Raw genomic sequence first — 23,869 nt, forward strand, 5'->3', positions numbered from 1 at the left:
CAAAGACCCAAGTGAGTGAGTACCAGGGAGTGGTGCCTTTTTTTATGTCTGCTCCCCCTGAACCGCTGCCCAAGACCCGGAGCGCTGCCGGGTGAGTAAAAATTTTAAAAGGCGCCAAGGACTTAAAAAGGAGCCACTTCTGCTTAGTGGGGGAGCGGCCGTTGCCCCACCCAGCGCCTCCCCCCCCTCCCCAGCTACGCTACTGGCTGTAATGTTGTTGAGGTTTGTTTGTGGAACAATCCTGGGTGGATGGGTGACTGATAAATTAGCTCTTCTAAGGAACAGACACATTTTATGTACTCTGATTTTTTTTCCGTTTACATTATTTCACTGATTGGAACAATTTGATTCTTTCTGGGTGGTTCATTTTAGCTTTGTCAAAACCAGAAATACTTGGTGTGCTATCTATTGTTTGGACCTCCTAGAAGCCCAGTAACACATGCATCCATATGCAAAATTGCTACTGCAGTTTGAACTGCCCTTGCTCAGAGCAACTCTAACTTCCATGTTATTCAGCACTTTGTCACCTTCCACCAGTTGCAGTGCCAGTGTAGAATGTAAGTGCTGGGCTTAGCAATTGTATTAGTGCTTCAGTTCTCCCAGTGCAATCCAAGACTGTTCCTGTTCCACTCTTTAGTGACAGTCTGACAGCTCAGAGCACTGGCTGTGTCACCTGTTTAAGTTGCTTGGATGCAAGCCTGATTGTGGTCTCTGATGGTCTCATCTGTGCCTGGCACTTCCTATGTCCTCTGTATTCAGGGAAAGCCCTCGAGCAGCTGCAACGAAACATGACCATTGTTGGCTCAGATGACAGCTCAACAAAGAAGGGAACAAATGTGTAATTTAAAATACAACTTTAATAAAAATATTAATAAAAAATAACATAAAGGTGCCTGGAAATTTTTTTTAAATGGGCTTGTGCCCTTTTTTTGCTGCTTTATTTATTCTAAGTGTAGTATACACTATGTGCTAGACGCTTTCCAGACATTCAAGAAGGAGGTTCTCTTTGAGCAGCTTGCAATGTAAGGATAGACAGAGTTAGGGGAAAAAACAATAATCAATCAATTGTAAACTCGATCAATTGTAAACACATGGCAGAAGTTAACCTTAAAGAAGAAAAAAATTGTGAGTGGGGTAGAGGTCTTATAGATGAGCTCAAATAAGGTGGTATAAATGTCCAGAAGGATTATTTTGATATTTTAAAAAATTCTTCTTTGCTTGTTCTTTATTTTAGAAATATTAGAAATGTAAATTCTGGTCTTCCCTGGCAATCTCTGGTAGACCTCTGTGGTGCTTGTTGTGAGCTGTATTTTAATTGAAGATGTGTGTATATTAAATCTCATAAACAACCATTTCCATTATTATCTAAAATATTAGTCATTAAACTTTAAATATTAATTAAAACAAATTTTGAATTTTCTGCCTAAAAATCTCTGTTCTCAGCTCTTTAATTTTCACTTTTGTCATGTAACCATTTTGCTACTTGTCCAGTCATTAGTCTTCCAGCCTAGTCAGGACTTGAATTTCTAATACATGAAGAAGAGCAGGGGAACATTAAATAAAATCCTTTCAGGACTTTTATATATCAAAAGAAGCAAAAAAGCCACATAACCAGTTTTTTTCGATCACCTTCAACACTTAAAAAAAAAATTCCTTTGCCCTCCCTTTTTAGCGATTGTCATTTTTGTTTTAAAAAAAAATCAGCGGTTATGGGGACATACCATTTCTAATGTACTTTATTGCCTAGGGGTTGTCACAAGTGCCTGTCAACTGTTTCAGCAACATCTCCCATATTCCAAAGCTCTGATAAAAAGGAACCACCTCCCTCTGCATGTTGCTTTAGTACCTGCTCATTTCCGACCCAGTGCAACTCCCTAGGGCCTCCCCTGCACTTAGTGGAGGAGTGGATAGTGGGGAGAGGAACAGAATCGGGAGTTGAAGGACCCAGAGAGAGATCTTCTCTCTACACTCAGACTACTCCTTCCTTGATTCTGGAGAGAAACATGCAAGAGAGGATTTTCTGTAATAAGACCAAGGAAAAAATCAGCAGAACAAGAAAACCTCAACTTAAACAAAATCATACTATTTTACTCCTTGAACACCAACACACAAAGGCATGATTGTTTATCAGAATAAATTGTAGTCACCAGTCCAGTAATGTGCTGAGGGAGCTGATGACTTTGTCCTGACATCTGCAAGTATGAGGATGTAGCAAGTTGTATATCCTACTCTTCATAGCACTTGCACAGCTCCCAATACAGAATAGAACCATTTAAAGCAGGCAACAGAACAAGCCAAAATGTGATCAAGTTTAAATAAACCTATTACATAATACTGCAGAGATCTGTGCAGGACATAATGTGACAGGTGTGAAGATTCAGAGGCCCTGAAATGCTTGTACGGAGTACTGTTTGTGGACGTTGCACTGGGTTCAAGTTATAATGATGTTGTCTGAAGAAACAAAAGATGATCTTTTCTTTTTGAGGTTAGGCCAGTTTTACTCTGAGGCCTCACCTACATTAGTGCACCAGTATGAAAACTCATGCAAACTCCTGATGATACACTTGTGTAAAGTTGGGTCTTGCACCAGACCAGTGTATGTTGGTATGTTACTTGATGTGCCATTTTTATGCCAGTGAAGCACATCTGTGAACTCCAAGTTTCAAGGAGAGCTGTCCTGAGAAATGTGTGTTAAACCCTGGACCAGCATGACTTTTGAAATCAGCTTGAGCAGTGGTAATGAGTCCATTATTGTTTGAGGTTAAAGCTTATCCCAAACTTTGATTAGTTCCCTACTTAAAACTAAAATAAAAAAAGTTTCAAACTTGTTTTTGTCCTGTTTATAATCTATCCCTATTGGGAAAGGCTATTAAGAAGGTGGGTGTGGGGAAGCTAGTGGTATCTCAGATTTCTGTGATCACCTTTGATTGAGACTCTGGCATGATCACAGCACAGAGAATATGCCAATCTAGTTGGTGGTTGATTTAGTGATGTGCAAAGACTGATGTCCATAATGGGTCTATAAGACCGATGGAAAGCTTCTGGTATAGAACGGAGTTTTTCATCAAAGTGGTATTTACTGCAGGGAATATTTTACATCCGTTCTTCAGCTGTGATGTTGGCTTTCTGTACACTTCCAAATGCAATACACGATGTCTCCTTGAATCTAAAAGCCCTAAATGGCGTGAGATCTGGTTACCTGAGTGAGTGCCTCTTCTTGCCATGGCAGTTGAGCCCGTTGGGACACAGCACGTATTTCCAGATTTTTCTGGAAACTGGGTGCAGGGTATTCTCAGTAGATGGTCCTCTACTCTGGCATTTGTTTCCTCATCTGATCTGCTAGAATGGAGACCATTTAAGTTTGACCATTTAAGACACGATATATGGCTTCTCCATTCTCAGACTTGTGCCTGAGGGCAGGGTAGTGTTAATCTGCCTTGGTGTGTTTTTTTTGGGGGGGGGTTCTTTATAAATATTGCTTTGTCTAGTTCCTTTCATACAAAACCTCTGATATAAATGATGATTCCCATCTAGAACTATCAAACTATGTTTATTTCAAGCTACATGACTGATTGTCAGCTGATCAGTGATGAGGCACGGGGGTGCTCTTCAGTTTTATGCATACACACAAGGAGAAGCCTAAAGAGGTCCTTAACATTGAGTACAGTAGATGAGAATGTAGGAGAAACAAGACTGAAGATCATCATAGGTGAAATAAATGGATTATAACGAGCAAGAGTAGGAGATTGTGAAGATGAGGGAAAACACCTGTAAGCAATTGAGAGAGGTGGAGAGAATCAATCAGAAGTGGAAAGGGTTATCCGTTGTGCCTTCTACAAGGAAAGCTCCTAAATTCAATAATATAAAAACCTATATTATCATTAACAGTGTAACTTTAATGAAATATATTTTAATTAAGAAAAATGTAAATTTGTAGAACATAGTTTCTACAGTGATGTGTGTATGTTTTTATATTTTTCAGACTCTTAGTGTGCAGTCTTCAACCAATGGTCAGTTTGTGTCTCCAAGTGACATTCAACTGAAATGCAATTATTGCAAAGGTTCTTTTTGTTCAAAGCCAGAAGTACTGGAGTGGGAGGTAAGTTGCTTGATAATACTGAAGCAGAAGTAGGGAGTGGTTACGTGTACTTGCCAAATAGGTTTAAAAACCCCTTCATAAGTAACCTATATATGTTTAAATGTGTACCTCTTAATAGTGGGGTAGTCCTTAAAGTTTGCATAACTTTTTTTTTAATGTTTTAATTAGCAAAAATTGGATATTAATAATGTTAAACCTATAATTAAATTTGTGTTTTACTGATAGAATCAAAAGGTTTTGCGAGAGTGTGTGCGTGCACATGTGAATGCACTCAAGTACCATATTATAGATAGCAAAAAGGATCTAGAATTTAAAGTAAAAGGTAATTCTCTTTTCTTACCTCAGCTGTAGAGGTTGAAGCCTGCTTCTTCTTTGAGTAGTTGCAGATATGTATTCCACTCAGGTGTGTGTGTGTGTGTACCAGTGCTGGAGAACTTTGCTTAGTAATATCAATTGTGTGGTGCATGCTGCTTTTGGCCTCTTGTAGCTCCTAGGGCTTTTTGAAGGTGGTGCTGCCCTAACCCTCCTCAGTTCCTTGTCATCACCCACGGCTTGAGTTTAAGCATTTCATGAGGTATTTACCTCATATATTGTTGTCTGAGAGTTTTCTCTGTGGTTTCTTTAATATGTAATTACAGTTAGTAGTAGACCCCTAGAGTTAGATTGTTAAATAGTTGATTTTTGCCTGGAGCAATGCCTTCACAAGCACTGTTCCTCCTATGAAGTAGTTATCTGCAGTAGCAGTCCCCATTATTAGTGCGTATTGTGCCTTGGAGAAGGGCATATTAAGGAGAAGTGTTCCTTTTACAAGCAGTCGATCAGTTTTAGGCAAGCAGTCAAATTGGCTTTCCTGTGGAGGTCAACATACCAGTTGTCAACTTCCATTCCACTTTCCTGCCATTTAGGGACAGATTTGTCCCTTTTCTACAGTGTTCAGGAAACAGTAACCACAGATGTATGGATTCTAAGCATGGTAGGACTGGATTATGCCATCCAATTCCTGTCTGTCCCCCCTGTCACACACCCCAACTTTGTCCCTTTTCAGGGAACCCTCTCATCAGTCAGTGCTTCTACTGCAAATCGAGACTCTACACTTCGGGAGCAGTAGAGGAAGTTCCCATTCAACGTCGGGGAAAGGGATTCTGCTCCCATTATTTCCTGATCCCCAAAACACCATGAAGGGATGAGACATATTCCGGACCTCCGAGGTCTCAAGAAGTACATCAAAAATATAAGATTCCGTATAGTAATCTTAGCTACAGTTCTCCCAACGTTAGAGCAGAATGTCTGGTTTGCTGCCCTCAATCTTCTGGATGCCTACTTCCACGTGAAGATTTTCCTAAGCCATAGAAAGTTTCTGAGATTCATAGTGGTAGGCCAACATTATCAGTAACACAGTAATCCCCTTTGGCCTGTCAGGAGGATGGGAATTGACGTCTTCCAGGACCTGGATGATTGGCTAGTGAGGGACAAGTCCAAAGACCAAGTCCTCTGTCTCATTGAGTTAATGTTGGATCTCTTAGTCTGGCTGGGGCTAATTTTGAACAAAGGAAAGTCAAAATTAATGTCAACAAAAAAATCAAGTTAAGCGGGGCCCAATAGGCTCTACGAGTTGGAGGGCTTTTCTCCTGCATGAATGATACTGAACAATTCATTGCCTGTGTCTGTACCTGCAATCTCACCTTTCAACTTCAGGTCATGTGGCTGCAGGCACTTACGTAATCCAGTGTGTGGTGTTGTGACTTTTGTCTTCTTCAATCATAGCTGAATTTGGTCTGTTGCCCAAATTTAGACAGGCACGTCCGAGTGCCAGTGGTGATTCTGAAGTCTTTACAGTGGTGGTGAGATCAGAGCAATGTATGTAAAGGTGTTCCCTTCGCCTGTCCTCCAGTGACCAGGACTATAGTTACTGATGCCTCCACAATAGGTTGGAGGATGCATTTAGGGACACTGAAAGTACAGGGGTGTATTAACTGAACAGGAAGCTTCCCTTCATATCAGTGTCCTGGAGCTTTGAGTGATTGACAATGTGTGCCTGGCCTTTTGGGACTAGATCAAGGGTGTGCAGCGATTCACATACTTAATGACAATACCACTACAATGTACTATGTGAACAGACAGGGAGGAGTCGATTCCAACCAGCTCTGTCAGGAAGCCATGATGTTTTGACATTTTTGCATCGAGGAAGACATCATTCCCACAGTTGCACACTTACCAGGTTCACCGAATCGGTTGGTCAATCATTTCTGCAGGAATTTCTCCCAAAGTCACCAGTGGTCTGTGAAGGGCCATATGCTGAGATCCAGTTTCAAAGAATAGGGCATTCAGACAGTTGCCCTGTTTGCGACGAAAGACACCAAGAAATGCAGTCAATTTTGCACTCCGGGGCGGGGGGTGTGTGTCTCAGTCTGGCTCATTAACCAATGCCTTCCATTTGAATTGTGTATTGGCCCTGATGTATGCACTCCCCCAGATCCCACTTGTCCCTCATGTTATTCTCAAACTGAAGTTGGATCATGTGAGAGTTATACTCATTGCACTAGTTTGGCTGAGACAGTGCTGATTTTCTAACCTTCACAATCTGTCGGTTCAACCTCCCAGATCTCTCCCCCTCATTCCTTACCCACTGACACAACACCATGGTCAGATATGGTATCAAGCACCAAGCAGTCTGCACCTAATCGCATGGGTACTGCATGGTTAGATGAGGAGGAAGAACAGTGTTCTCAAGCAGTGCAGCAAGTCCTACTTTGTAGGAGAGATCCTTCTCCCAGGTTTACCTAATTTGGTCATTGGCTTGGGGAATTCAACTGATGCTACCACATATTCAAGAAGTTTTGGATTACCTGTTACAACTTAGGTCCTCAGATCTGTCTATCAGCCTGAGCTCAGCACTTTATCCTCTGATGCAAGGGAAGTTGGGATTTTCCAAGTCCGTGATAGCTATCTTTCTAAAAGGTGTTGTCCTCCTCCTCCTCAATGATTGCCTTGTGGGACTTCAGTACTATACTGGCTTCCCTCATGGGTCCTCCATTTTGAGCCACTAGCAACTTGCTCTGTCTCCCCTTTGCCAAAAGACAGCAATAAAAATAAAAAGCTATAATTTCTATGAGGAGAGTTAGTGAACTGCAAGCCTTAATAGTAGAACCTCTGTATCCAAAAGTGGTGTCACAGTTGCACCAAGCCTCACTCAGATGTGAATGAACACCATCCTCATTCCTTGGATATGAGATGAACATTGGTATTAGATCATTTAAGGCATCACCTCAACTTTTTGTCTCTTCTGCAGATCTGATGAAGGGTCAAAAGGTTTCCACATAGTTAAATTACTTTCTGCATTATGACAGCAAATGGCGTTGCTCAGACCACATCTCCTTGGAGACTGGTGGCTCATTTGATGAGGGCCCAAGTGACTTTGGTCAAATTTCTCAATAATGTGTTTTCTTCAAGTGCTAGTCCCTCTATGTATCCCAAACATGGGTACATATATGCGCCATGCACCTGAGTCTGGAAGTTTTTCCAAGCAGTGTCTGTTGACCCACACATGCACAGTATCTTCCCTTATGCTTTCACCTGATGGTATAAGGGGTGGTGCAGGTCAACACCACTCCAGTTCCCGCTTATTGCCACATGGCCTGAGTCAGAACCCTGTTCCCCTTCGCTCTTGTAATCTTTAGAAGAGTTACTGTATATATTTGCTATAAATAGTTATTCTGTAGTTTAGAAATCTTAGTTGTACAATGGCCTCATGCACATATGACATTTTTTGTCAGGCTCCACTTGTGGTGCCTACAAGTCTGGGTCCACTCAACCTACCAGGCAACCAGGGACCACATTGACTCCTGAGTCACTGTTCCCTCAGAAGTTCTTGCCTTTCTTGGTTGGTGGTCCAACCCAGCCAAGGTCATGGTGGGGATCCCTTTCAGCTCTTCCATACCAAGGGCCTCCCTTACAGGATGGGGTACTCACCTGGAGTGCCATGCAGCCGAGGGGATGTGGACACCATGGGAAACTAGGCTGCATGTAAACTTGCTGGAACTCGGAACAGTCCACCTAGCCTGCAAGGCATTCTTTCCCCTCATACGTTTCCTCTGCTTACAAGTCCTATCGGACAATATCACCATGATGGTATATATAAACTAACAGGGAGAAGCGAGATCTTGTCCCCCTCCTGCTTTGAGGTAGTCATACTGTGCCACTGGTGTGTCAGGAATCAGGTTACCATACAGCCCGGATACCTCCCAGCTGCTCAGAACTCCCTAGCAGACAGACTAAGCAGAAGTCTCTACATAGATCATGAATGGGAAATACATTACACAGGTCTGACCAACATCTTTGCGCAGTGGGGTACTCCCCTATGGGACCTGTTTGCGTCCCAGATGAACAGAAAGATGCCCAAATAGTGCTCCAGTGTGGCCATAGGCAGTGACTCATAGGGCGATGCTCTCCTGCTTCCCTGGATGGGTAGACTCTGATATGTCTTTTCTCCCATTCCTCTCGGACCACACGTTCTCTGGAAGATTTGCCAAGATGCAGCCACCATCCTCCTCCTAATGCCCTATTGGCCAAGACAGTTCTGTCCACACACGCGCCCATCAGGATCAGCCCATTTCAGGTTCTCCTGACACAAGACCATGGGAGGCTCAGGTTTCCCATCCCAAGCTCACTCCACCTCACGGCTTGGTGCTTGGATGGGTGTTGGACATAGTAAGCTCAGACTCTGCCTCAGTCCAGGTACTCCTTAACCAGAGCAGGAAAGAGTCTTCAAGAACATACTACCAAGCTAAATGATGCACCTTTTTCTCTTGCGTGTGCCACCACCACCATTCCCTCACCACGGTAGACATTCTGATTATCCTTGCCTATTTCCTCGCCCTAAAAGCACGAGGTTTGTCCCTTCGTTCACTTTGTGTACACCTAACAATAGTTAGCATCCCTACACCAGGGGAAAGAAGGTGCTCTATCTTCATGCATCTGATGACGGTACTCTTTATGAAAGGCTTGATCAGAAACTTCCCACCCATCATCAAGTCCAGGCTTCAGTGGGACTTCAACCTCATCCTGTCAATTCTCCCAGGGCCACCCTTCAGACAGAGATAAACACAAAAAGATCTCTATCAAGCGTTCTTACAACTACAATACCCACCTGCTGAAGTGAAGAAACGGATTGACAGAGCCAGAAGAGTTACCCAGAAGTTACCGTCTACAGGACAGGCCCAACAAAGAAAATAACAGAATGCCACTAGTCATCACCTTCAGCCCCCAACTAAAACCTCTCCAATGCATCGTCAAGGATCTACAACCTATCCTGAAGGACGAACCATCACTCTCACAGATCTTGGGAGACAGCCCAGTCCTTGCTTACAGACAGCCCCCCAACCTGAAGCAAATACTCACCAGCAACTACACACCACACAACAAAAACACTAACCCAGGACCCTATCCTTGCAACAAAGCCCATTGCCAACTGTGTCCACATATTTATTCAGGGGACACCATCATAGGGCCTAATCACATCAGGCACACTATCAGAGGCTCGTTCACCTGCACATCTACCAATGGGATATGTGCCAGCAATGCCCCTCTGCCATGTACATTGGTCAGACTGGACAGTCTCTATGTAAAAGAATAAATGGACACAAATCAGACATCAAGAATTATAACATTCAAAAACCAGTTGGAGAAGCATCAATCTCTTTGGTCGCTCGATTACAGACCTAAAAGTGGCAATTCTTCAACAAAAAGACTTCAAAAACAGACTCCAATGAGAGACAGACTGCTGAATTGGAATTAATTTGCAAACTGGATACAATTAACTTAGGCTTGAATAGAGACTGGGAGTGTATGGGTCATTACACAAAGTAAAACTATTTCCCCATGTTTATTTCTCTCTCCCCCCCCCCCCCCACTGTTCCTCAGATGTTCTTGTCAACTGCTAGAAATGGCCCACCTTGATTATCACTACAAAAGGTGTGTTCCCCCACGCTCTCCTGCTGGTAATAGCTCACCTTAAGTGATCACTCTTGTTACAGTCTGTATGGTAACACCCATTGTTTCATGTTCTCTGTGTATATAAAATCTCCCCACTGTATTTTCCACTACATGCATCCGATGAAGTGAGCTGTAGCTCATGAAAGCTTATGCTCAAATAAATTTGTTAGTCTCTAAGATGCCACAAGTACTCCTTTTCTTCTTACCAGCATCTGCGCACCCCCCTCCACTCTGATCACTGCTTGCAAGTCACCCATGTGTGGAATACCCATAGGGACCAGCACTCAAAGAAGAAGAGGTGGTTACTTAACAGTAACTGGAGGTTTATTGAAATATGTGGCCCCTTTCTATATTCAACTGCCTGCCCTCCTTCCCCTCTACTTCAGACTTGATTATATTGCAGTAAAAGGAGGAACTGGAGCGGCGTCAATTCGCACTGCCCCTTATACCCTTCATCAGGAGCACAAGGGGAGATTGCTTGGAAAAACTTCTGGACTCAGGCATATGGTGTACACGTGTACCAACGTGTGGGATACAGATAGGGACCACACATCTTGAAGACCTCCAGTTACAGTAACTTCATATTGGATATTTGTTGGGGTGCTAGCTTGTCTTCCATACATCTTTTTACCAAAGACTACACTGTTAAAACTGAATCTTGATCAGATGCAAACTTTGGAAGGGCAGTTCTGTAGTTGCTATTAAGAAGATTCCGAGCTCCATCTCCTTCCATTACTGCTTGTGAATCATCTTGATGGAATACATGTCTGCAGCCACTCAAAGAAAAAGTGGTTATCTACCTGTTCTGTAACTGTTGTTCTTTAAGATATGGGTGCAGACGTGTATTCCATGATCCACCCATTGTCCTCTCTATACTGAAGTCTCCAGTCTTGGATTCCAGTGCAAAGGAACTGAGTGGGGTCAGAGTGGTGCCAACCTTAAATAGCCTTGGGTGGGTTATGAGGGGGACAGAGGGCATGTGTGTGGCCCCGATGGGTACTTCTAAGCAAATTGCTTCGGCGCACTGGCTGCAGACATATGAGTGGACCTCACGTCTGTATCCACATCTCAAAGAACAATAATTATAGTACAGGTAGGTCACAGTTCTCTTCATCTCCTATTCAACTACTCTGCTTTAGAGATTATAGCTGATCTTAGACTATCTTGAAATTTGTCTGTAAATTGAAAAAGAGGAAAATAGCAAAAGGAAATGCACTGTTTTTTAAGATCCACCAATGTGTATTCTTTCTCAGTTGTCACTTTCTCCATGTGAAATACTTAATGACAAATAACTTCTGTAGCATTGAGTGTCAGTTTAATCAAAAGCTGTTATCTTTAGTGGTAGAGGTCACACTACCTTGTATATACTTGCACCTTTGCTCATGCCATATTTTTTAAGCATTTGTGTATTAAAAGCAGATTCTTGTTTAAAAGTTGATCTATACCAATCTTAATACTTTTTTGTACTTTATTTTGTGTTTAGAACAAAGTATTCCAGTTCTGCAGCAGAACTTGTTCTGATGATTATAAGAAACTGCACTGCATAGTTACATACTGTGAATACTGCCAAGAGGAGAAAACTCTGCACGAAATGGTGAATTTCTCTGGTATCAAAAGACCATTCTGTAGTGAAGGTATGTTTTTTTTCTTTTTTATGGTATTGATCTCATTTATTGTATTTTTACTGTAGTCTGTTTACCTTTGCTTTATGATGATGATAGTTTTCACATTAAAATATGTATAAAATACTAACTTATTCAGTAGTATTTGAGCTGGAACAGGGTGTCGTCCCCCCCTCCTGGTGAGTGGGTCTCTTGAAGCCCTCAGACACTCCCATGCATTCCATTCTGTTGAGTTTCTGCAATACTCATTTCAGGTTGAAGAAAACTGGGCCAAGACACTTTTTCTAAAAGCCCTTCAGTGCTCTGCACCCTTCTCCATCAAGAAAGGTTGCTTTTTGAGACCTGGGTGGCTGTGCCTACACTCATACACAGGGGCTGAACCAACTTTCTGTTTAGCAGGGTGGATAAAATTTGATGATTTAAAAATAAATAAATCGGTCTTTTTTATTTAAATTAAATACAAGTTTATTTTCAAAAAATAAATTTATTTAAAACAAAATGTGAAATTGACAATCCATGTCAGGCCTAAAATTATTGTGATCCATTAACATTGTGTTAATTAAGTACAAAAAAAATATAAGCAATAGATGTTTGCTGTTAAATTTTAAAGAAAGTGAAACCACTGAACTGATGGAAGTCGCTGGCTATGCATCTGGAACCAGAATTTGTTGAAGTGCTGAACTTGCTTTTGACAGCAGTGTTCTCTTTTGCAGATGCAAAGACTATTTTCTTCCTTTCAGTTTATTCAACTAATTCAATTTGATGACTCATTTATTCATAGTTGAGAAACCAATTGGGTGTTGAAAAAGCAGGAAATCTTGTTTTCATCTTCCAGTCTATGAAAAAAATATAGCTGTGAGAGGATGAGATCTACTCGTTATAAAATCTTGATGGACATGGTGGCCAGAAACAGTCAGTTCAGTTTGCTAACTATAGAGAATACTTTCTTTATTTAATAAGTCATTTGGTTTAGAATCATAGAATATCAGGGTTGGAAGGGACCTCAGGAGATCATCTAGTCCAACCCCCTGCTCAAAGCAGGACCAATCCCCAACTAAATCATCCCAGCCAGGGCTTTGTGAAGCCTGACCTTAAAAACTTCTAAGGAAGGAGATTCTACCACCTCCCTAGGTAACGCATTCCAGTGTTTCACTACCCTCCTAGTGAAAAAGTTTTTCCTAATATCCAACCTAAACCTCCCCCACTGCAACTTGAAACCATTGCTCCTTGTTCTGTCATCAGCTACCACTGAGAACAGTCTAGATCCATCCTCTTTGGAACCCCCTTTCAGGTAGTTGAAAGTAGCTATCAAATCCCCCCTCATTCTTCTCTTCTGCAGACTAAACAATCCCAGTTCGCTCAGCCTCTCCTCATAACTCATGTGTTCCAAGGCCCTAATAATTTTTGTTGCCCTCTGCTAGATGCTTTCCAGTTTTTCCACATCCTTCTTGTAGTGTGGGGCCCAAAACTGGACACAGTACTCCAGATGAGGCCTCACCAATGTCGAATAGAGGAGAATGATCTCGTCCCTCGATCTGCTGGCAATGCCCGTACTTATACATCCCAAAATGCCATTGGCTTTCTTGGCAACAAGGGCACACTGTTGACTGATATCTAGCTTCTTGTCCACTGTAACCCCTAGTTCCTTTTCTGCAGAACTGCTGCCTAGCCATTTGGTCCCTAGTCTGTAGCGGTGCATGGGATTCTTCCGTCCTAAGTGCAGGACTCTGCACTTGTCCTTGTTGAACCTCATCAGATTTCTTTTGGCCCAATCCTCTAATTTGTCTAGGTCCTTCTGTATCTTATCCCTACCCTCCAACGTATCTTCCTCTCCTCCCAGTTTAGTGTCATCTGCAAACTTGCTGAGGGTGCAATCCACACTATCCTACAGATCATTTATGAAGATATTGAACAAAACCGGCCCGAGGACTGACCCTTGGGGCACTCCACTTGATACTGGCTGCTAACTAGACATGGAGCCATTGATCACTACCCATTGAGCCCGACGATCTAGCCAATTTTCTATCCACCTTCTAGTCCATTCATCCAGCTCATACTTCTTTAACTTGCTGGCAAGAATACTGTGGGAGACCGTATCAAAAGTTTTGCTAAAGTCAAGGAACAACACGTCCACTGCTTTCCTCTCACCCACAGAGCCAGTTATCTCGTCATAGAATGCAATTAGGTTAGTCAGGCATGACTTGCCCTTGGTGAATCCATGCTGACTGTTCCTCATCACTTTCCTCTCCCATAAGTGCTTCAGAATTGATTCCTTGAGGACCTGCTCCATGATTTTTCCAGGGAGTGAGGTGAGGCTGACTGGCCCATAGTTCCCAGGATCCTCCTCCTTCCATTTTTTAAAGATGGGCACTACATTAGCCTTTTTCCAGTCGTCCGGGACTTCCCCCGATTGCCATGAGTTTTCAGAGATAATGACCAATGGCTCTGCAATCACATCCGCCAACTCCTTTAGCACTCTCGGATGCAACGCATCCGGGCCCATGGACTTGTGCTCATCCAGCTTTTCTAAATAGTCCCGAACCACTTCTTTCTCCACAGAGGGCTGGTCACCTCCTCTCCATGCTGTGCTGCTCAGTGCAGTAGTCTGGGAGCTGACCTTGTTCGTGAAGACAGAGGCAAAAAAAGCATTGAGTATATTAGCTTTTTCCACATCCTCTGTCACTAGGTTGCCTCCCTCATTCAGTAAGGGGCCCACACTTTCCTTGACTTCCTTCTTGTTGCCAACATACCTGAAGAAACCCTTCTTGTTACTCTTAACATCTCTTGCTAGCTGCAACTCCAATTGTGGTTTGGCCTTCCTGATTTCACTCCTGCGTATCCGAGCAATATTTTTATACTCTTCCCTGGTCATTTGTCCAATCTTCCACTTCTTGTAAGCTTCTTTTTTGTGTTTAAGATCAGCAAGGATTTCACTGTTCAGTCAAGCTGGTCGCCAGCCATATTTACTGTTGATTCTACACATCGGGATGGTTTGTCCCTGTAACCTCAATAAGGATTCTTTTAAAATACAGCCAGCTCTCCTGGACTCCTTTCCCTGTCATGTTATTCTCCCAGGGGATCCTGCCCATCAGCTCCCTGAGGGAGTCACAGTCTGCTTTTCTGAAGTCCAGGGTCCGTATTCTGCTGCTCTCCTTTCTTCCCTGTGTCAAGATCCTGAACTCGACCATCTCATGGTCACTGCTTCCCAGGTTCCCATCCACTTTTGCTTCCCCTACTAATTCTTCCCAGTTTGTGAGCAGCAGGTCAAGAAGAGCTCTGCCCCTAGTTGGTTCCTCCACCACTTGCACCAGGAAATTGTCCCCTACATTTTCCAAAAACTTCCTGGATTGTCTGTGCACCGCAGTATTGCTCTCCCAGCAGATATCACGGTGATTGAAGTCTCCCATGAGAACCAGGGCCTGCGATCTAGTAACTTCCGTGAGATGCCGGAAGAAAGCCTCGTCCACCTCCTCTCCCTGGTCCGGTGGTCTATAGCAGACTCCCACCACGACATCACCCTTGTTGCTCACACTTCTAAACTTAATCCAGAGACTCTCAGGTTTTTCTGCAGTTTCATACTTGAGCTCTGAGCAGTCATACATACAATGCAACTCCCCCACCTTTTCTGCCCTGCCTGTCCTTTCTGAACAGTTTATATCCATCCACGATAGTACTCCATTCATGTAAGTTATCCCACTAAGTCTCTGTTATTCCAGTCACGTCATAATTCCTTGACTGTGCCAGGACTTCCAGTTCTCCCTGCTTGTTTCCCAGGCTTCTTGCATTTGTGTATAGGCACTTGAGATAACTCGCTGATCGTCCCTCTTTCTCAGTTTAAGGCAGGCGCCCTCCCCCTCATATGCTCCTGCTCGTGCTTCCTCCCAGTATCCCACTTCCCCACTTACCTCAGGGCTTTGGTCTCCTTCCCCCGTTGAACTTAAGTTTAAATCCCTCCTCACTAGGTTAGCCAGCCTGCTTGCGAAGATGCTCTTCCCTCTCTTCATTAGGTGGAGCCTGTCTCTGCCTAGCACTCCTCCTTCTTGGAACACCATCCCATGATCAAAGCCCAAACCTGAGTAGCCATTCATTGACTTCCACGGTTCAACGGTCTCATCCCAGGCCTTTTCCTTCCACGGGGAGGATGGACGAGAACACCACTTGCACGTCAAACTCCTTTATCCTTCTTCCCAGAGCCACGTAGTCTGCAATGATCTGCTCAAGGTCATTCTTGACAGTATCATTGGTGCCCACGTGGAGAAGCAGGAAGGGGTAGCGATCTGAGGGCTTGATGAGTCTCGGCAGTCTCTCCGTCACATCGTGAATCCTTGCTCCTGGCAAGCAGCAGACTTCTCGGTTTTCCCGGTCGGGGCGGCAGATACGTGACCCAGTCCCCCTGAGGAGAGAGTCCCCGACCACCACCACCCACTTCGTTCTCTTGGGAGCGGTTGTCATGGAACCACCAACCCTAGGACAGTGCATCTCATGCCTTCCAATCGGCGGAGTCTCCTTTTGTTCCCTTCCCTCAATGTATCATCTAGTCCACTCTTCGCATTGGTACCTGTGGAGAGAACATGAAAATGGTTACTTACCCGTATCTGCGTTGCTGGTACATGGACGCTCCCCTTTCTTCTTCTGGAGGTCACATGCTGCCAAATTTCTTCACTGTCGTCCTGTCCCCGCAGTGCAGCCTGTTTTGCAAAACGTGTTTTGATAAACTTTTTTTTCTTATGTATCTCACACATTTAAGGTATTGTAGTTTTATTTAATAATCATTTAAAAAAATTTAAATGCTGTTTTTGTGCATTTTTAGTTGAATTTGAATTTCCGTCCAAATAAAGCTTGACACAAATCATAAGTAAAAAATTAATAATCAGTTAGTGAATGCTAAATGCATAATTCACCATTATCTAACATAAGAAATATATAAAAATTAAGAACTGAATAAATGTAAGTTAAGATGCATAATTGTTTAAATGTATATAGAATATAGTGTATCCTTCTGGTTAGCAAAAAGAAGCAATCCACTCTGTTGTTCAGCCTTCTGAAAGAAGGTAGGTGAAGTAATATCTTTGACTGGACCAACTTCTATTGGCAGAAGGTATAAGCCATTGAACTTCAGAGTGTTCTTCCTTTTCTTCCCTATGAAGCTCGAAAGCTCGTACCTCTTCCATGAACAGAAGTTAATCCAGTAAAAGGTATTACTCACCTACCTTATCTCTCTCATCTCCTGGGACCAACCTGGGTTACAACAGCCCTGCAAAGAAAAAAGAAGTCACCAGGAAATCATTTTTACACATAAATAGATTATGAAAGTCCCTTTCAAGCTATAGTTTGCTGTCTTGATAGGTATTCATTATCATTCAGTGGTGGATGGCATTGCCCCGGGGAGGCGACCCAGAATCTGTCCACTGGTTGCTTGCTTGAGGATGTTCAGTTTATAACTGATCACTTCACTTGTGCAATCAATCATTTTAGTTTCACAATCAGCCTAAAGAAAACTGAAGTATAGCACCAGCCTATGCTGGGGAATGGACATGTCTACCCAATTAAAATCTGCAGTGCTCCTCTCAAGTCTATGAAGAAGTTTTGCTACCTAGGGAGTCACAGAATGCCAAAATTGATGAGATTACCCATTGGATAGCCAAGGGCAGCTCTGCATTTGGAATGATGTCACACCACCTATGGAACAATAGGGTATCAAAATAAACACCATAAACTAAATGACAGGTTTTAGAGTAACAGCCGTGTTAGTCTGTATTCGCAAAAAGAAAAGGAGTACTTGTGGCACCTTAGAGACTAACCAATTTATTTGAGCATAAGCTTTCGTGAGCTACAGCTCACTTCATCGGATGCATACTGTGGAAAGTGTAGAAGATCTTTTTATGCTTTGTGTGTATATAAAAAGATCTTCTACACTTTCCACAGTATGCATCCGATGAAGTGAGTTGTAACTCACGAAAGCTTATGCTCAAATAAATTGGTTAGTCTCTAAGGTGCCACAAGTACTCCTTTTCTTTTTACTAAACTAAATGTCTGTCAGGAGTCATGCTACAGCGCTTCTATATGGTTGTGAGACATAGACTAGATCATTGGGATTTAGAGGCATATTGGTCCTTTGATCCAGTGATCAGATTTAACCCTAATCTTGCAAACCCTGCCTAGAATTCTCTTCCTCCAAGTAGAGCAAACAGTAGGATTCAGATTTCATTTTGTAGTAGAACCCGTTTAATCTAAAATCTTTAAACCAAACCAAAAAAATCTTGCTGTTTCGTCCTCCTGTTTCTTGTGCCATTTAATCCCTCATACTGGTACTAGTGGGGCATCCCGGATTGGTACATGAACTTTAATTACAATCTACTGGCCAACCCTAAGCAGTCCAGTTGGAGTATTCGGAGGACAAAGGTGATCCGGACCTAGTGGTTCTGGGAGCAATTTCATCATCCTCCCCTGATGAGGCAGTTACCCCATCTTCATGGTCTCTGGCTGATGAATTCAGGCAATATCAGGAACTCCTCCTGCACAGGGTGGTGTCCAAGCTGCAGATACAACTTGAAGTTCAGGAGCTCCAGAATAGATTGTGAGGCATTTTACAGTACTTAGGCCCCAATCGAGTGCCTGCCTGATCAATGAGGTCATCGTGGATCCAGCAAAAATGATGTGGCACGCTCCTGCTTCTTGTGCTCCCACCCTAAAGAGGGCCGAGAAGCACTATTTTGTTCCATCCAAGGGGAGAGAGTTTCTGTTCTTGTACCCACTGTCTAACTCCTTGGTGGTACAAGCAGCCACTGAGAGATCCAGGCTGCAACGCCCAAAAATGGTTCCCTCAAAAAAGGGTGCCAAATGGCTGAATCTCCTGGGAAGAAAGATCTCTTCCTCCATCTCTCTCCAGTTCAGGATTTTGAATTTCAAGGCTCATCTAGCTAAATATGATTTTTAACAATTATGTGAAGTTTTTAGATTTTAAAGACAAGCTGCTTTAGGAAGTTAGAGCCCACTTCCACTCCTTAATTGATGAGGGCAAATTTGGTGGTCAAGACTTCCCTCCAAGCTGCAGTATCTGCTGCAGAAGTTGTGGTCAGAGGGATGGCTATGACCTTCCTGGTTACAATCCTCAGATTTCCCAGGGGAGGTACAGAGCACCATTCAGGATCGGCCTTTAGATGCAGTTAATTTGTTCCAAGAGAAGACGGATGAACCTCTCCACTCCCTCAAGGACTCAAGAAAAAACTTTTCACTCTCTGGGCATTTATACCCTTGCCTCTATGAGACAGCATTGCAAGGATACAGAGTGAGACAACCCCTTCAATTTTTTTACTACCAGCGCCCTCAGCGCCCTCACCACATAAGTGACAGAGCATGCACAGGCCCAGACACACAAGTCCTGTGACATCCACTGCCGCACCTCATTCTAACCCTCAAACAAAGAATTTATTTTGACGAGACTGCTGAGACCGTGTCTCTTTATTGATGCCACATCATCCTCCCCTCTCAGTTTTTTGATGCTGCCTTACCAAATTTGCCTGCACGTGGAGGATCCTAGCAACCAATAGATGAGTACTGGAAATGATTCATTGTGGCTATCTGATTGTGTTTCTGTCAACTCCTACCCACAAACCCCCTTCCTAGTTCCTTTTCAGGAATCAGTCTTATGAGGAAATTCTCTTTCAAGAAGTGGACTCCTATGGCTCCCCAGTGGAGAAAGAAGAAGTTCCACCTCAACACCAGGGTGAAGGATTCTACTCCCCATACTTCTTAGTTCTCGGAAAGAATAGGAGATGCAGGCCTATTTTAAGCCTACACTGACTAAATATATACATCCAAAAATTAAAATTCTGCATGATCACATTGGCATCAATAATTCACTGCCTGGAAGAGGGCACACGGTTGGTGGCTTTTGACATGAAAGATGCATACTTTGTGCAGCTTGAAGGCTGTTCTCTTTCACCAGTAGAAGTTAGTCCAATAAAACCCGCCTTATCTTGGCATACTTTCACATAGACATTTGCCCATCCCACTGAAGGTTCCTCAGGTTCCTCGTGTTCCCCTTTGGTCAAGACCATTACCAATTCTGGGTTCTTCCATTTGTATTAGCTACAGCGTGCAGAGTCTTTACAAATTTTTTTTCAGTGGTGGCAGCTTGGATGAGAAGGAATGAGTTCACCATCTTCCCATACCTGTATGACTGGCTCCTAATGAGCAGATCATATGAGGAAGTCTGGTTGTCAGCCTGATTCCTGTTCCACCTATGTCCTTCTCTAGAAGTTCGTGTCAGCTATGAGAAGTCCACGTTGACCCCTACTAGCACCGCAAACATCCATAGAAATGGCAACAAGAGCCTTTCTATCGAGAGATTCCATTCCCTGGGTGCTCTCATAAACCAGGTCACCTTCAGGCCCTGGACATAAGTCAGAACATGCCTGTCCCTCCTTGGCCTTGTGGCCTCATGCACACATGTGAAACCATTTTTCAGTCTTCATCTTTGTTGTCTGAAAACCTGGTTTCTGTCTGTGTACTCACCATAGCGAGGCAACGTTAATGCCAAAATGACCACTCTGTTTAAGGTTCCAGACGCTTTTGTCCAGTGGATAAAGTCGAAGAAAGTTTGAGTGGGGATCCCTTTCCTCACATGGACACCGAAGACAACCATTGTTACTGATGCCTCCCTCTCAGGTTGGGGAGTTCATATAGATGATCATACCCCTAGGTAGTCCAAGATGCATGTCAATTTACTAGAACTGAGAGCTGTGTGTTGGGCCTGCAATTCCTTCTTTCCCATTCATCTGATCCCAGCATATCCAAATAATGTTGGACAATGTGACAACTGTCTTCTACACAAACAATCAGAGGGGAACGAGATCCCCCTCCCTCCTTGTGTGGAGTCATTTAATCTTTGGTCCACCAGCCATCAAATAATCCTTTCAGAAGCATATTTGCCATTTTTCTGTGGACCAGAAATGGGAGATTCATGATTCGGTTCCTGATGAGGTCTTCACCAGTGCGGAATGCCATTGTGGGAACTTTTCACCTCTCAGATGACTAGGAAGCTCTCTCTGTACTGCTCCAGAGTTGCTCTAGGCAAGGGCTCAAAGGGAGTTGCCCTTCTGCTACCATAGAGGGATCACCTCAGATGTTACCTCCAATCCCATTACTACCATAGATTCTATGGAAAATTTGTCATGACAGAGATTGAGTCTTCCTTATTGCATCCAACTTGCCAAAATAGTTCTGGTTCATGGATATACCGAAACTCTCATCTTGTCCGCCCATAAGAATCTGTACATTTCTGGACCTTCTGACATAACACAAAGACATCTTCAGGCACCCTAACCTGGAACTGTTGCAACTCAGGGCTTGGTGCTTGGATGGGCATCGGTTGTAGTGTGTTCATGTTCCAGAGTGGTGCAGTCTATTCTCAATCAAAGTAGGAAAGATTCTACCAGCAGATGTTCAGATAAATGGAAACGTTTTTCCTGTTGGGGTCACCGATAACTGGTATCTCCAGAATCTGCTGGGACCCCTTATATTCTGGCATATCTACTTATCTTTAAAACTTTTGGTCTTTCTTTAGGTTCCCTCTGGGTTCATTTGGTAGCAGTCAGAGTTCATTCTCCTGTTGACAACTACGCTATATTTTCTCATCCTGCAACAGCTAGATTTTCGAAGGGGCTTTTTCGATCCTTCCCACTGTTGGTGAAACTCTCATCCCAGTGGGACCTCATTTTTGTTCTTTGCTCTCTCACCAGACCTCCCTTCAAACCTTTAGCCTGATGTTCTGTGTCCCATCTTTCACTGAAAGTTACGTTCCTACTCGCCATAACATCATCCAGAAAAGTCAGTGAACTGTGATTACTCATGGCAGACCCGCCACAAGCTACAAATTATCTCTCCTTTCATCTCTACTCATGGCACCTACAACACTCGAAAGACAAAGGAAGCATCATTGGACTGGGGAGGAATTCATGAAAGATCCAGCCCGTAAGACTACAAGAGAACATGTGGTAAGAGAGACCGAACCTTTTGCTTTGTTCACTTAACTTGTTAAAGTAGGTATTAGTTTGTATTTTATCTTTTATTTCTTTGTAACCAGTTCTCCTTTTATGCCTCATTACTTGTAATCATTTAAAATCTGTCTTTCTGTAGTTAATAAACTTGTTTTGTCTAAACCAGTGTATTTGGATTGAAGTGTTTGGGAAAATGATATGGACTTCCTATGAGCTTGTATTGTCCAGAAGGAAAGAACTGGACAGTACAAGACACACATTTCTGGGGACAAGTCTGGGACTGGGGATTTGCTTGTCACTCTGCAATGTAATTCATGAGTGGCTAGCTAAGCACTCATGCAGTGTAGTTGGGAGTAATTTCCATGCTAGAGGCTGTGTGTGAACAGGCCAGGGGTGGTTGCTCTCACAGTGAAGCAATGTAAAAGGTTCCCCAGATTGGAGAATTGAAGGGACACAGCTGTTCAGTAGTCCAGATTGTACCTGGATAATGTCCCAGTATCCCAGCATCCAACATGTATATTATAAAGACAGTGTGAATACCCAAGTAGAACGATCAGATCACTTCAGAAGTCCTGTTTGCTCCTAAAGAATAAAAAGGTCAATGTACCTTTGGTGAAGTTAGACGCAGCTATTGCTGTTCAATTGAGGGTATGTCTACTCTGCACTATAAACGTGGTTCTGTGGGACCTGGGCTTGTGGTTCTCAGTGTTTCCAAGCCCACACTTGAGCGCTCACACTGCTTTTTAAACCTAGGTATACAATTGCTGGACCCAGGTTCACAGCCATGCTAATACTGCACTACTTAGATCTTCTGACTTGGGTCCGCGGCTTGAACTGCATCCACGTTGCAAAACGACAGGGCCTAGACCCAAGTCCTAGTGGGACATGGACTCTGACTCACCCCTCTCACAGGTTCCTGCAACCCAGGTCTTGAGTGCTTGTGGAACAGAGTCAGACTGATTTGTATGTGGATGGAAGCAGGGCTTGGGCTCAAACCTGAGTCAGAGCCCGGGCTTAATGTGCATTATAGACATACCCCAAGACACAACTGAATCCTTAGAGAGGGAATTCTTACTCAAGGAGTCCCTGGACAGGATGATTGTGGATAGGAGGCCATCCTTGAGAGATGATTGACTCTAAAGGATCTTTACTACAAGCCTCTACAACTTCATTCTGTTCTCAAGCTATACTGGCCTGACTCATGAACTGGAAGACTGTTCAACCAACAGGTAGAAATTAAAGTCAGTTCTTCCAAACATATCTTTGGATGCCTCCTTTACAGCGGATGAATTCTGGGGCTCATGCTGCTTGCTCTCGTCCGTGGTGTCCAGTATATTGGGTGAGGAGACATTGTTGGCTTAGATTTTGGAAGGTAGATGCACATACGTAACAATTAAACTGCCTCTAAATATGCAAGCAAAAAACTGCACGGGGAAGTAAAAGTCAGAGCTGTCATGGAGGTGATGGATATGTATAAGATGTTGCCTGCCTTCCATAAGGCATCACAGAAGGAATTTAAGTAGTCTTCTTCAGAGAAGCAGTCCTTTTATGACCATTGCTCATCTAGAGTACACAGGTGCAGCTGTGTTCCCAGCAGGGGCTGCTGGAACAAGGGGAAGCGGGGAACAGACTAGTCTCCTGTACCAAACAACAAAACTCAGATACATTTCTTCGGAAGGTGGTGTCAGAAATTTGCTCATGCATGAGGAAAGGCTAACTCAAACACATGGGTAATCAAGAGTTTTGAGGGAGGACACTCAGTGGAACATAAGACACTAAAAGACAAATTTGTTGTCCCTCAGAGTTGCAGGTCAAGCATCCATAATCTAATCCAAGTCACTCCCAACTTCTTTCCCTGTGGTGGCGAAAGACTCAGGCAGTGGGGAGGCAGTAGGATACTACATTCTTAAACATAGCAGTGCCTACAGGAGAGGAATTGCTTGGGTATGTAGAGAGCTATCTAGGGTATGTACCCAAAGGATTCATGTGCGTCTTTATGTGCCTAAGCAGTGCTTTACTGTCTTTTGTATTATCTATGCCCCTGCTAGGGGGGGCATGCAGCATATATACTCAGCATGCTGCTGTAAGGAGTGTGAAGTATAGACGTACACACTGTCAGCTGCACAGCTGGTACAAATAAGATTTCTAAGGCAGGC

The 23,869-nt window shown here is 43.4% G+C and overlaps 1 protein-coding gene across 8 annotated transcripts in view; it reads left to right on the plus strand.

The window, feature by feature from the left end:
* ZMYM2 (zinc finger MYM-type containing 2) overlaps window positions 1-23,869 on the plus strand; it is a 186,893-nt gene that overhangs the window by 107,197 nt on the left and 55,827 nt on the right. For all 8 annotated transcript variants that reach the window (XM_073339551.1, XM_073339493.1, XM_073339533.1 and 5 more), the window contains 2 exons: window positions 3,983-4,099; window positions 11,574-11,724. In XM_073339551.1, the coding sequence (XP_073195652.1) occupies window positions 3,983-4,099; window positions 11,574-11,724 (268 nt within the window). The remainder of the gene's footprint in view (window positions 1-3,982; window positions 4,100-11,573; window positions 11,725-23,869) is intronic.

The sequence above is a fragment of the Lepidochelys kempii genome, chromosome 1, assembly GCF_965140265.1.
Source record: "Lepidochelys kempii isolate rLepKem1 chromosome 1, rLepKem1.hap2, whole genome shotgun sequence".
Lineage (NCBI taxonomy): Eukaryota > Metazoa > Chordata > Testudines > Cheloniidae > Lepidochelys > Lepidochelys kempii.